This window comes from Pongo abelii, chromosome 19, assembly GCF_028885655.2.
Source record: "Pongo abelii isolate AG06213 chromosome 19, NHGRI_mPonAbe1-v2.0_pri, whole genome shotgun sequence".
NCBI classification, from domain to species: domain Eukaryota; kingdom Metazoa; phylum Chordata; class Mammalia; order Primates; family Hominidae; genus Pongo; species Pongo abelii.
In genome coordinates, this window is record NC_072004.2 from 98,361,895 (window position 1) to 98,374,207 (window position 12,313).

The window sequence follows — 12,313 nt, forward strand, 5'->3', positions numbered from 1 at the left end:
ACGCTAACTTGTTTCTTTGACAGATGGTTGGCAGTGGCTGATAAATGACACTTTGAGACATCTCCATCTCATCTCAAGTCACTCCCGACAGCAGATCAAGGTACGGTGAGCACGGGCGTTCCTGGCGCGGCGCTGTGGCGGTATTAGTGTGTTAGTTACGGATGGTGTTTGTGTTGGCGACTGTGCATCATGAGGCTGTTCCTGCGCTAGCCTGATAACTGACAAATGGGGGCATTCTATTTGGAATCCCAGATGGTAGTGTCTACATGGTTTATAACCAGAAAGTCCGATACAGCCATTGGAATCAGAATGTTTAATTTTTTATTGTTTCTGGCTGTTTTAATTATAGTCACCTTTGAAACACTTTTTCTGCATCGATAGTAACTGTGCTCTGTTGAGTTCCGTGTCCTGTAGGATCCGAGGTTTGGAAACTCCCTTTATGATGCTCTTATGCAGATGAGAAAACAGCACCCCAGGACCTCTGCTCGCACACATTGACCTGGTCATGTTGTGTGGGTGCCAGTGTGTGTGTGTGTGTGCGTGTGTCCCCAGCCACCTGCCCTCCCCTTCCGTCCTGGGGGATACAGGTGGACTTTGGACTCACAGAGCTGTAACGCTGATCTCATTGCATAGATAAGAAACCATGGGCCCGGCGCAGTGGCGGGTGGATCACTCGAGGTCAGGAGTTCGAGGCCAGCCTGGCCAACATGGGGAAACCCCATCTCTACTAAAAATACAAAAATTAGCGGGGTGAGGTAGCACGCGCCTGTAATCCCAGCTATTCAAGAGGCTGAGGCAGGAGAATTGCTTGAACTTGGGAGGCGAAGGTTGCAGTGAGCCAAGATCACGCCATTGCACTCCAGCCTGGGTGACAACAGCAAGACCCTGTCTCAAAAAAAAAAAAAAAAAAAGAAACCATGGTTACCAACGTTGACTAGGTTTTGATATTAAGGATGAAGAACGGAAGTACATTTAGGTGTCTTGTAATTCTCTGACTTCCTCCATGCTTAGCATTTCTTTTTCCTTAGCATCTTCAATTTCCTTATTTTTTTTTCCTTAAGGAACTTGAACATTCTGTAGGATCCAAGTACGGTTCTACTAATTGAATTTGAATGCATCGTGATCAGTGCCTCAAAATTTTCTTTCAAAAGTCCCTGACTAATTCACGCCGGCCATGATGCTGGTACACTTTGCCCCTGGGATTGGCACAGATGGTGACTCGTGGAATGCAGCACCCTGTGGACGACACACCTCCTCTGCTCATGGCCCCCGCCCGCCCCGCCCCCAGTGCCTCTCCAAGGCTGCTCTGTTGGCCTTGGCTCCTGGGCTTTGGGGGAGCAGTGGAAAGAACACGTGGGTTCGGTGTTTGCCACTTGCTGGCTGTGTGGTCACGAAAGGCTCCTCCGTAGGTGGCAGAAGTGGGGGTTCGAGGAGACAGTGGCACTGAGCCCCGCACGCGGCGGGACTGGTGACTCTCTGCACGCTCCTGCTCTGTGCAGCAATTGCCGTCCCTCCCACCACAGCTCCTGGTGGCCTTGGGATGGGTTCCCGAGGGTCTCCTGCTGTCCGGCCCCAACTCCTGTTCCCAGTGCGCCCCCGGAGCCCTGTCTCTCTGAATGAGGCTGACGTGGCTTGGCCTGGAGGCCCTGCCCCATTACTCTGGGTGCACAGTGTGTGCCTTTTCCTTCATAACTATTTCTGGGAAAGAAAAATATGCTCCATTTTATTATTGTTCCACATTAGAAGACAGGAAGTGTGGAAGGAATAATCAGGTTATCCATTCAGTTTCTTAGTTGTAGCGGTAGTAAAGTGATGTGTGTATCTGACAGATGATGGTGAGCAGGCATGCTGGAAAGGAGTAGCATGACTTAGGGGTTCTTTTGGTTTGGATCGAAAGTCATCGCTGTGCCCAGACCTCAGGGTGACCCACTGTGTCCCTGGTCAGGGGCTGCTCTGACCTCAGGGCGACCCACTGTGTCCCTGGTCAGGTCCTTCTCGGACCTCAAGGTGACCTTCTGTGTCTTTGGCCGGGTGCTTCTCCAACCTCAGGGCGACCCGCTGGGTCTCTGGTCAGGCAGGGGCTGCTCTGACCTCAGGGCGACCCACCGTGTCCCTGGTCAGGTCCTTCTCTGACCTCAGGGTGAGCTGCTGTGTCCCTGACCGGGTGCTTCTCTGACCTCAGGGCGACCTGCTTTGTCCCTGGTCAGGGGCTGCTCTGACCTCAGGGTGACCACGGTGTCCCTAGTCAGGTGCTTCTCCGACTTCAGAGTGACCTGCTCTGTCCCTGGCCGGGGGCTTCTCCGAGCAGAGCTGCTGTGTGCTCACCATGCTGCCTTTGTTTTAGGATGCAGCAGTCTCGGCCCTGGCTGCTCTATGCAGTGAATATTACGTGAAGGAGCCGGGGGAGGCAGATCCCGCAATTCAGGGTGAGTGGGGGGCCCTTTCCTTGAAGACTCCAGGGGCTTCCAGGAGGAAGCTGCTGGGGAGTGTCTGGGCACGGAGGAGGCCTCAGTTGTGCAGTGGAGCAGAGCCACCACGATCATGGCTGGAGTGGGACTGTTGGGGTCTCAGGTTCCCAGCCGAGGACCTGTGGGCAGGTCCTGCCGCTGCCCAGGATGTTGCATCACCTCTGAACAGGTGGCTCTGCAGGGACGCGTCTCTGTTGATGGCACCCTGGCAGCTGGTCCTGGAGCACAGCGTTACTCTTTGAAGCGCAGAATCACGCTTTCAGTTGTGTTTTCTTACATTACATATATATATATTTTTTATTTTTTATTTTATTTTTTTGAGACAGAGTCTTGCTCCATCGCCCAGGCTGGAGTGGTGTGGCGTGATTTGGCTCACTGCAACCTCTGCCTCCCGAGTTCAAGCAATTCTTGTGCCTCAGCCTCCTGAGTAGCTGGGACTACAGGTGCCTGCCACCATACCCGGCTAATTTTTGTAATTTTAGTAGAGACGGGGTTTCACTACATTGGCCAGGCTGGAATTGAACTCCTGACCTCAGGTGATCCACCTGCCTCAGCCTCCCAAAGTTCTGGGATTACAGGTGTGAGCCACTGCACTCGGTCAGTGTTTTTAGAATTTTTGTACGCACCGTGACATTTTTCTGGTGTGTGTTTCACTCGTTAATATATTTTGCTGTTTTTTCCTTCTTTATGAAAGTAGCATAAGGCTGGCTTTATGCCGTGTCCCATGCGTAGCTGCTGTGCCGCCTCACTGTACATCCTGCACCCCTGTGCTGAAGTTCGGGCTTGCTTCTCGCACATCATGTAACTGTTGGAGGGATCTGCTTCATGAATCGTACTTTTTATTTTTAAAGTGTCACATGCACATATGTTGGCCCACAGTGTTCCTTCATGTCATGTGATAGAACATGCATTATTAATCACATCAAAAGTGTGCGAATCACCACTTAAAATTATTATAAGTATATAAAAATCATGCATTAGCTTGGCATGGTGGCACACGCCTGTAATCCCAGCTACTTGGGAGGCTGAGTATGAGTTTGAGGCTGCAGCGAGCTAAGCTTGCACTACTGCACTCCAGCCTGGGTGACAGTATGAGACTCTCTCTTTTTGATTCCTATTTGAGGTAGGCCACTTTGGAAACGTGTCTGCTTTGGGAACCTCAGGCGGCTCCTCCTTTGTTTACTGTGGCTTTGCTCCTGTTTGGGGCACACGTCGGGTGTGGCTGTACACGATGGGCAGCAGAGGGCCTCTCTTCACACTTGTTGCTTCCTTTCAGAGGAGCTGATCACGCAGTACCTGGCTGAGCTTTGGAACCCCGAGGAGATGACTCGCTGTGGCTTCTCGTTGGCCTTGGGCGCCCTTCCAGGCTTCCTTCTGAAAGGCCGGCTCCAGCAGGTGAGGCTGGCCACACGCAGTGGACGGGGCCTAGGGCGAGGGTGTGGGAGCCTCGTGTGTTGGGGCATGAGGTAGGCCCAGCCGTTAATAAACCCATCAGTGCTTGTAGCTGGGAGGGGGTTCCTGGAAACCGGCACCTGTGGCCAGGAGGAAGGGGGGCAGAGGGCACCCAAGGTCTGTGGCCCCTTAGGGCCCTGGCGAACCCTTTGCTGTCAGAGGACAGACTTCGAAAAGCTGAATTCTGGGAGGGAGGAGACGCTGTTGTTTGTAGAAGCAGCTGCCGAGAGTGAGGAGAACACAGTTGCCTTTGCGCGTTGTGGAGCCGGGTCCTATTTTGGCTGCGGCCGCGCATCCAGGTGGGGGCAGAGGTGGCTCCACATCCTCCCACAGGTCAGCCCCACGCTGGCCTCGGTGACCTGCTCTCTCACGCTTTCCCGTGGTGCTGGTCCCACTGACCAACTTGCCGGGAACTCCTGCTTGTCTCCCCTCCGGCCACCTGGCGTCTGAAGCTGGAATAGGCCCTGGCCACTGTGTTCCCCATGCCCTTCCCTCCCCATGGGATCCAGCCTTGGCACTTCAGGATCTGCAGCTCCAGACGGACTCCTGCCTGTGTGGCAGGTGGGCCTTGCAGCCTCTATGCCATCTAAAACTCGCGTGTGGGGATTTATCCAGTTGAAACACAGATAAATGTGAAACAGGATCACTTGGAGACGTGACAGATGAGGTTGTTGGGACCCAGCAGCTTCCTTTGTCCCATACCCCAGGTCTCAGCATAGGACAAAAGGGGGGGACCTCAGGTAGGGTGTGGCCAGACCCCCAGTGATGCCCTGGGGTGGGGGCTGGCTGTGAAGAGGCTGGAGGTGACCTCTCCCCGGGTGTCCCTCCTGGGTTGTACCAGGGGCTGTGAAGAAGCTGGAGGTGACCTCTCCCCAGGTGTCCCTCCTGGGTTGTACCGGGGGCTGTGGAGAGGCTGGAGGTGACCTCTCCCCGGGTGTCCCTCCTGGGTTGTACCGGGGGCTGTGGAGAGGCTGGAGGTGACCTCTCCCCGGGTGTCCCTCCTGGGTTGTACCGGGGGCTGTGGAGAGGCTGGAGGTGACCTCTCCCCGGGTGTCCTTCCTGGGTTGTACTGGGGGCCGTGGATGGCCGTGAGGAAGGTGGTGCCAGGAGCTGCCTGTCTCATGGTGCGTGGTCTGTGGCTCCGGGCCGACATTGCCACCTCCCTAAAGAGTGCACTTCGTTATAGCTTATGGTTCTTCTGTGATTCTTTATTGCTTTCCAGGTTCTCACAGGTTTAAGAGCAGTTACCCACACTTCCCCCAAGGACGTAAGCTTTGCTGAGTCCAGGAGAGATGGCTTGAAGGCCATTGCTAGGTGAGTCCCAACAGTTCCTCCCTAAAGTCGTAAGTCTCTGAAAGGCCAGCAGATGAACGCTAAGGGGGATGTTTTTGCTCAGAGGCAGGATTTATGATTCTTCACTTCCTAGGTTTCCTCTTTTCCAGAGGATTGTCAGTCCCAGCTGCTGGAGGCTCTTTCATTCTTCTGCTGTCATAGTCATAGTGAATGTTAAACTTCTTTAGGAACACTGGGCCCCTTCGAGAATTGAGGAATGTGTCCTGGCCCAAGGTTGGCAAAGAGGAGGTGACCCTGCCAGCCAGTGTTTGGAATTATCTCTGCACTCGTTGACAGACACGCACCCGGGGCCACGCCATGTGCCCTCTCCTCCCTGCAGGCACACAAGAGGAGCCGCCCCGCGGGGCCACACACGCCCCCTTCTCTCCTCCTATGCCAGCATCCGTCCCCGCTAGTCAGGGTGGGAAGTGGGAGGGATCAGCCGCAGGGGGCGTCCCCATCCACCTTTCAACCGGAGAGACGGCAGAGCGTGACCTCGGGGAAGCACGTCCCACGTTCCGTACGTGTGGAAGGAGCTCTGGATTTCTGATCTACCAGAGGGTCCTGGACTGTTCTGAGCGTGTCTCAGGATCAGGAACACATATCAGACCTCTGTGATGTGGAAGACGAGGCTCACAGATGTTTGTTCATTAGCTCACACATTTTAAATTTCAGGATTTGCCAGACTGTCGGTGTGAAAGCAGGAGCCCCGGACGAAGCTGTGTGCAGAGAGAACGTTTCCCAGATTTACTGTGCGCTGCTGAGCTGCATGGACGACTACACCACGGACAGCAGAGGGGATGTGGGTGCCTGGTACGTACGTAGCAGTGGGTGAGCTCTTCTTCTGAGAAGCCCGTCTATTCCATGGAAGCTCGGAGGCCCCGGGCTTTTCTACAGGGAGAAATCTTTGTAGATTTGTGCCATGTTTTGCGTTTTAAAGGCTCTGGGGAAGATGAACTGTTCTGTGCTCCCGGGTGAGCCTGCGTGGCAGGGCTTTGCAGGTGCTTGTCCAGCCCGTCCTCAGGTGTTGGGCCTGTGTCGTCCTTGTTGACAGGGTGTGAGGGAGGACGTGTCTTCAATGAAATGCTGCCCGCTGCTTACATTGGGTTTTGCCAACATTTCTTGCTGAAGTGGGATTGATAATCCCTGAAACTCCTGTGTGTGTAGGATGTGTTGGGGCCCTGGTGTGTGTGGCTGTAGGTCTCCCTTCTCTGCACACGTTCCTGTAGTGCACAGGGAACCTCCGAAACGCCTGTGTGTGTAGGATGCCTCGGGGCCCTGGTGTGTGTGGCTGTGGGTCTCCCTTCCCTGCACACGTTCCTGTAGTGCACAGGGAACCTCCAAAACGCCTGTGTGTGTAGGATGCCTCGGGGCCCCGGTTTGTGTGGCTGTGGGTTTCCCTTCTCTGCACACGTTGCTGTAGGGCACAGGAACCTCCAAAACTCCTGTGTGTGTAGGATGCCTCAGGGCCCCGGTGTGTGTGGCTGTGGGTCACTCCCTGCACGCGTTCCTGTAGCGCACAGGGAACCTCTGCAGGCCCCGTGACTTTTCTCCATGGCAGCGTGCCTGGGCTCTGTGTGGGGTTAGTCACGGGTGTCGAATTCACACAGGCTGCCGGCGTGGTTGGCAGAACCAGGGTTGGAAGCCCCCTCTCAAGCTGGGTGTCTCTGCCTCTCCTTGTCCCATCAGGGTCCGCAAGGCTGCCATGACCAGTCTGATGGATCTGACACTTCTGCTGGCTCGGAGCCAGCCTGAGCTGATCGAGGCCCATATGTGAGTGTCGCATCGCAGCTCTTCTGCATCCTAGAGGGCAGTCCCGAGCTTGGGGAGGCTGGCGGGGCGGGCGGTCCTGGTGCTCAGTGGCATTTGCACTGCTGGGCACACATCCTCCTCCCAGAGAGCCTCTCTGGTCCCTGACCCTAGGTTTGTGCAGGCCCCTCCTCCTGTCCCCGTAGCCGTGGCTTGAGCTGGGGCCCCTCCTCCTCTGCCCAGTGCCCCCAGGACAAGGCTCTGCTCCCCAGCCTGGGCCTCCAACAGTGCTCTGGCCAGTTTGATGACAACCAGCTTCCTGGGGTAGGGCCGGGCAGGAGGTGGGGACTTCTCAGCTTAGGGCCCTGAACCTGGGGGTCTGCTCCTGCCAGGACCAGCTGAGCCATCACTCAGTTCCCTGCACTTGAGGCTGCCATTGGGGCCTGCCCTTGTTGTGCGTCTCTGTCGGGGGCACTGGGTTGTAGGTACCCCCAGGCCCTGCCCTTTCTGTCGGTCTCTCTGTCGGGGGCACTCAGTCATGGGGGTCCAGGCCCTGCCCTTGCTGTCGGTCTCTCTGTTGGGGGCACTGAGTCATGGGGGTCCAGGCCCTGCCCTTGCTGTCAGTCTCTCTGTTGGGGGCACTCAGTCATGGGGGTCCAGGCCCTGCCCTTGCAGGTCTCTGTTAGGGGCACTCAGTCATGGGGGTACAGGCCCTGCCCTTGCTGTTGGTCTCTCTGTTGGGGGCACTCGGTCGTGGGGATCCTGGGGCCTGATTTCCTTAGTTCTCACCTCTTTCTCCTTCCCCCTCCCCATCTCTTCCCCAGCCCCAGCTTCTCTGTCCCCATCCCCGGCCTCTCTGTCCCCATCACTCTTCTCCACTCACTCCTGTAATCCTATTTGTTGTCCCTGCTTCAACCCTAAGACCTCATCAGCACGCGTATAACATGTAGCACATGTGTAACATGTACATAGCATGTATTTGCTGCACACCTGTAGGGTTGGGCTCCTGGGATGTGAAGGTAACGGAGTGTGGTCCTCCCAAGCCAGTGTCCTAGTGTCAGCTGCCAACTCAGCCGCCATGTCCCAAGGAGCCCGCATGTCCTCATGGTGCTTGGGCTGGAGTTACAGCTCGGACCTCCTGCGCTCGGTTTACTGCCCGTTCTTGGTTTACCGCCCACCCTTGGTTTACTGCCCGCCCTTGGTTTACTGCCCGCCTTTACCACCCGCCTTTACTGCCCACCCTTGGTTTACCTCCTGCTCTCGGTTTGCAGCTGTGAGCGCATCATGTGCTGTGTGGCCCAGCAGGCCAGTGAGAAGATTGACCGTTTCCGTGCTCACGCCGCCAGCGTGTTCCTGACACTCCTGCACTTTGACAGCCCTCCCATCCCCCACGTGCCCCACCGAGGAGAACTGGAAAAGCTGTTTCCCAGGTACTGTCGGGGTGTAGGCCCCCCGGGCTGGCTTCCAGGTACTGTTGGGGTGTAGGCCCCCTGCACTGGCCCCGCAGCCATGGCAAGATCATCGGCAGCCCGGCCTTGTCCCACTCACTCTCTTGCAGGTCCGACGTGGCCTCCGTGAACTGGAATGCACCTTCCCAGGCCTTCCCACGCATCACCCAGCTCCTTGGGCTGCCCACCTACCGCTACCACGTCCTGCTGGGGCTGGTCGTGTCCCTGGGTGGCTTGACGGAGTCGACGGTGAGGAGGCATCGGGCTGGCTGGGGCAGGAGGTGGTGGCTCTAGGGGTGCCTGGTGCTTCCCCGTCTCTTGGGAGCGTGTATGGAGCTGGGCCTTTTTTTCCATTGCTTTCTATCTCTCTCGGGCATATTTGGTTAGGGGGTCAGGGGCCCAGTGTCTTCCTCATGACCCAGGAGGCTTAGGGCCTGTGGGATGGTTGAGTCTGATGAAGGTGGAACAGCATGTTGAGTGGAGGCCAGCAGCAGACTTTGAAGTGGGCCGGCGCCACTCTCTTCCTGTGGCCGCAGCCCTGGAGCTCCCAGCATCCCCTCGGGGTTCAACCCTCCAGGACCTGTGTCTTGACGCCTGCATGTGGGTACCTGGGCTCCATCGGGTTCTGGGTCTGCCTCCGCCCTCCACTTCCAGGGCTCCAGGCCCAGCTTTCCATGTCTGTGGGGAGGGTCTCCAGAGCGTCAGTCTGTGGCTGAGCTGTGGAACTTGAAGGCGTCTCTGCCTTGTCACTCGTGGCCCCTGCGCCTTGGGTCTTGACCTGCTTTGTGTGGCAACGCTGTGACGGCTGCTGCGTCCTAGAAAACACGTAACAGGACGTGAGGTGCCCTCTGTGCCGTGCGGGCGTGTGGGGAGACCCGGGCCACATGCGAGCATGGCCCCGAGACATTGTGCACACAGGGGAGTTGTGGGGATTGTCAAATCCCGCTTGAGTGGGAAATGTGAGCGAAACCCAATGGGAGTGGCCACAGCCTTTCGTCCTGTGCGCTCCCCCACATCCTAAGTGAGAGCTCAGGCTGAGCTGGCCGCTGCCGAGAGCCGTGTGTCTGCTTCGGGTGTCTGCACCGTGGGTGGCTCTGTGCTGGCTTCCGCACCAGCCACTGGGGGCCAGACCTTCGCGTCTCTGCAGCTTGGAGCAGTTCTGCTCTTCAGCAGATGCTTGACCGGCTGTAGTCAAGCCTGGGGGGTGGCAGGCTCGGGGGTCCCACTGCCTTCTGAGGTGTCTCCGTGTTGCAGATCCGGCACTCCACCCAGAGCCTCTTTGAGTACATGAAGGGCATTCAGAGTGACCCGCAGGCCCTGGGCAGCTTCAGCGGGACCCTTCTGCAGATCTTTGAGGACAACCTTCTGAATGAGAGGTGAGTGGTGTCTCTTGGGGCCTCAGAGGTGTGAGTGGTGCTGGTGCCTCTCACCACGTTCCCACAGATCCCCGGGGTCTTGCAGGGTCTGTCTGGGGTCTGAAGGGAGAAGCGAGACACATGCTTTACCAGTTGGTGGCTCAGCGAGGAGAATGTGCCTGCAGCACATGGTTCTCTGGGCGGCCAAGCCTCAGCCCCTGCACCACCTCTTCCAGCCTCCACGTTAGGCAGGGGAAGAAATGACCGTTTTGTGTACACTGGACGTAAAGGTAATATGAGTAGAAGGTGGTCCCTGTGTGTAGGAAGGCGTCGTGGGGAGCTCCTCCAGCTTGGTGCTCCCGGGGACGTGCTTGCGGACGCTCATCAGCCACCCGGGCGAGTGAGAGCTCTGCCTTCCTGCTTTACCATCATCTTCGAAGTTCAGCGTCAGCTTCCAGCCTTGTTTCTTCCTGCCACAGTTGTTTTGTCTTTTCCTGAAGCTTTGCGTTTCCACAGTGGTGCCAGGGTTTCCACTGGGATCGTGCTGACTCTCAGCTGTTCAGGGAGATGGGCGTCCTCGTTGCTGGTGTCCAGGGTCTCACAGCTCCTTCTCCCCTCAGGGTGTCTGTGCCGCTGCTGAAGACGCTGGACCACGTGCTCACCCACGGCTGCTTCGACATCTTCACCACGGAGGAGGAGTGAGGCTCTGCTTTTCATGACTTCCTTTCCGATTAAGCCTAAGTAGCTCACGTATTAAAGAAAAAGTCATCAGGCACAGAGATCAGAATTCCAGGAAATGATCTTCCAGTGCATTCCGGGTCAGTTATGATGACTGTAAATACTGTCATCACAACTGGCCCTCAGAATAACGGAATGATAACATATTTACATAATGACATATTATGACTGTAAGTGCAGTCAGCCCCATCTGGGGCTGAGGTGGGGGCCCTGCTGTGCACTCTCCCCCCAGATATCCCACTGGGCCAGGGGTGGGCCTCAGGGTTGTGCTGGGAGCTGCGGGAACCTGAAGGGGCCTCGGCTGTACGGGGATGAGACTCGCAGGGGAGAGGGCAGAGGCCAGTGACCTGGTGAGGACTTGCCCAGGAGATGGGAGCTCCTTGCTTCTGCGCCATGCAGATGTCCCTGGCCGGTCTCAGCTGGGTTGTTGGCTCTGAGTGGTCATCTCATTGTTGCCATATTTTCTTGCTTCATTGAATTTTACCGTGTTGGGCCAGTCTTTTTTTTTTTTGAGACAGGGTCTAGCTCTGTTGCCCAGGCTAGAGTGCAGTGGCACAGTCACAGCTCCCTGCAGCCTCTACCTCAGCCTCCCAAGTATCTGGGACTACAGGCATGCGCTGTAGTCTAATGTACGGCTAATGTTTGTATTTTTAGTAGAGACGGGGTTTCCCTATATTTCCCAGGCTGGTCTTGAACTCCTGGCCTCAGGTGCCTGCCTTGGCCTCCTAAAGGGCTGGGATGACAGGTGTGAGCCACTGCGCCTGGCCTGGATATATTTGTATCTGGGGCACGTTGGGTCATCTGGAGACAGCGTGGTCTTTTTTTGGGGGCCCTGCTTTTTTTTTGTTTGTTTTGAAATGGAGTCTTGCTCTGTTGCTCAGGCTGGAGTGCAGTGGCTCGATTTCAGCTCACCGCAACCTCCTCCCGGGTTCAAGCAGTTCTGTCACAGCCTTCTGAGTAGCTGGGATTACAGGTTTGCACCATCACACCCGGCTAATTTTTTGTATTTTTAGTAGAGATAGGGTTTCACTACATTGGTCAGGCTGGTCTCAAACTCCTGACCTCAAGTGACCTGCCCACCTCGGCCTCCCAAAGTGCTGGGATTACAGGCGTGAGCCACTGAGCCTGGCTTGGGCGCTGCTCTTAAGCTGTCAGGTGGACCCAGAGCCGTGCTGGTCTCCGGGGTTTTCTGCCCCTTTAAGGTCTCTGCTCCCTGGCGCTTCCCTTCCCACCGCTGCTGGGGCAGTGCCGGGGCTTCTGGCCATCTTTTGGGTGGTTCCTCCCCAGCCTTGGACAGCGTCCTCGTACTCAGGCACTGGCTGACCCAGGCCCAGGTGAGTCCTCAAGGGCCCCCAGGAAGCCCCCTCTGGTGCTGAGAACCTGAGCGAGCTCTGCAGACTTGGGATTCCCCGTTTCTCACCACGGGCTTCCCGCTGGAATCTGCCACCTGCTGGACTTGGCTCTGCCTTAACCTTCGGGCAGGAGGCGGATCTGGTCTCTGTTGCTCCATCTTTGCTGGACGCTGCACATGTTTTTTAATCTAACACCATCGAAGGGTTTCCCCTCTTAATTTCTTAATGGGGCATCACTGACTGATCTTATACCTGCTGTTGGAACAACCTCCACGTTCACAGGTGCACCCAGCTTGGTTGTGTTGTATTATCCTTTAATACAATGCTAAATACTCCATTTAAATTTTTTTTTTTGAGATGGAGTTTTGCTGTTGTTGCCCAGACTGGAGTGAATTGGCGTGATCTCAGCTCACGCAACC

The 12,313-nt window shown here is 56.3% G+C and overlaps 1 protein-coding gene across 11 annotated transcripts in view; it reads left to right on the forward strand.

Annotated features, from left to right (window-relative positions):
- The window catches only part of TBCD (tubulin folding cofactor D), a 202,595-nt gene that overhangs the window by 169,693 nt on the left and 20,589 nt on the right, over positions 1-12,313 (forward strand). For all 11 annotated transcript variants that reach the window (XM_054535917.2, XM_054535919.2, XM_054535913.2 and 8 more), the window contains 10 exons: positions 24-100; positions 2,345-2,426; positions 3,745-3,863; positions 5,143-5,234; positions 5,928-6,065; positions 6,942-7,025; positions 8,273-8,431; positions 8,560-8,698; positions 9,704-9,825; positions 10,425-10,502. In XM_054535917.2, coding sequence (XP_054391892.1) covers positions 24-100; positions 2,345-2,426; positions 3,745-3,863; positions 5,143-5,234; positions 5,928-6,065; positions 6,942-7,025; positions 8,273-8,431; positions 8,560-8,698; positions 9,704-9,825; positions 10,425-10,502 — 1,090 coding nt within the window. The remainder of the gene's footprint in view (positions 1-23; positions 101-2,344; positions 2,427-3,744; positions 3,864-5,142; positions 5,235-5,927; positions 6,066-6,941; positions 7,026-8,272; positions 8,432-8,559; positions 8,699-9,703; positions 9,826-10,424; positions 10,503-12,313) is intronic.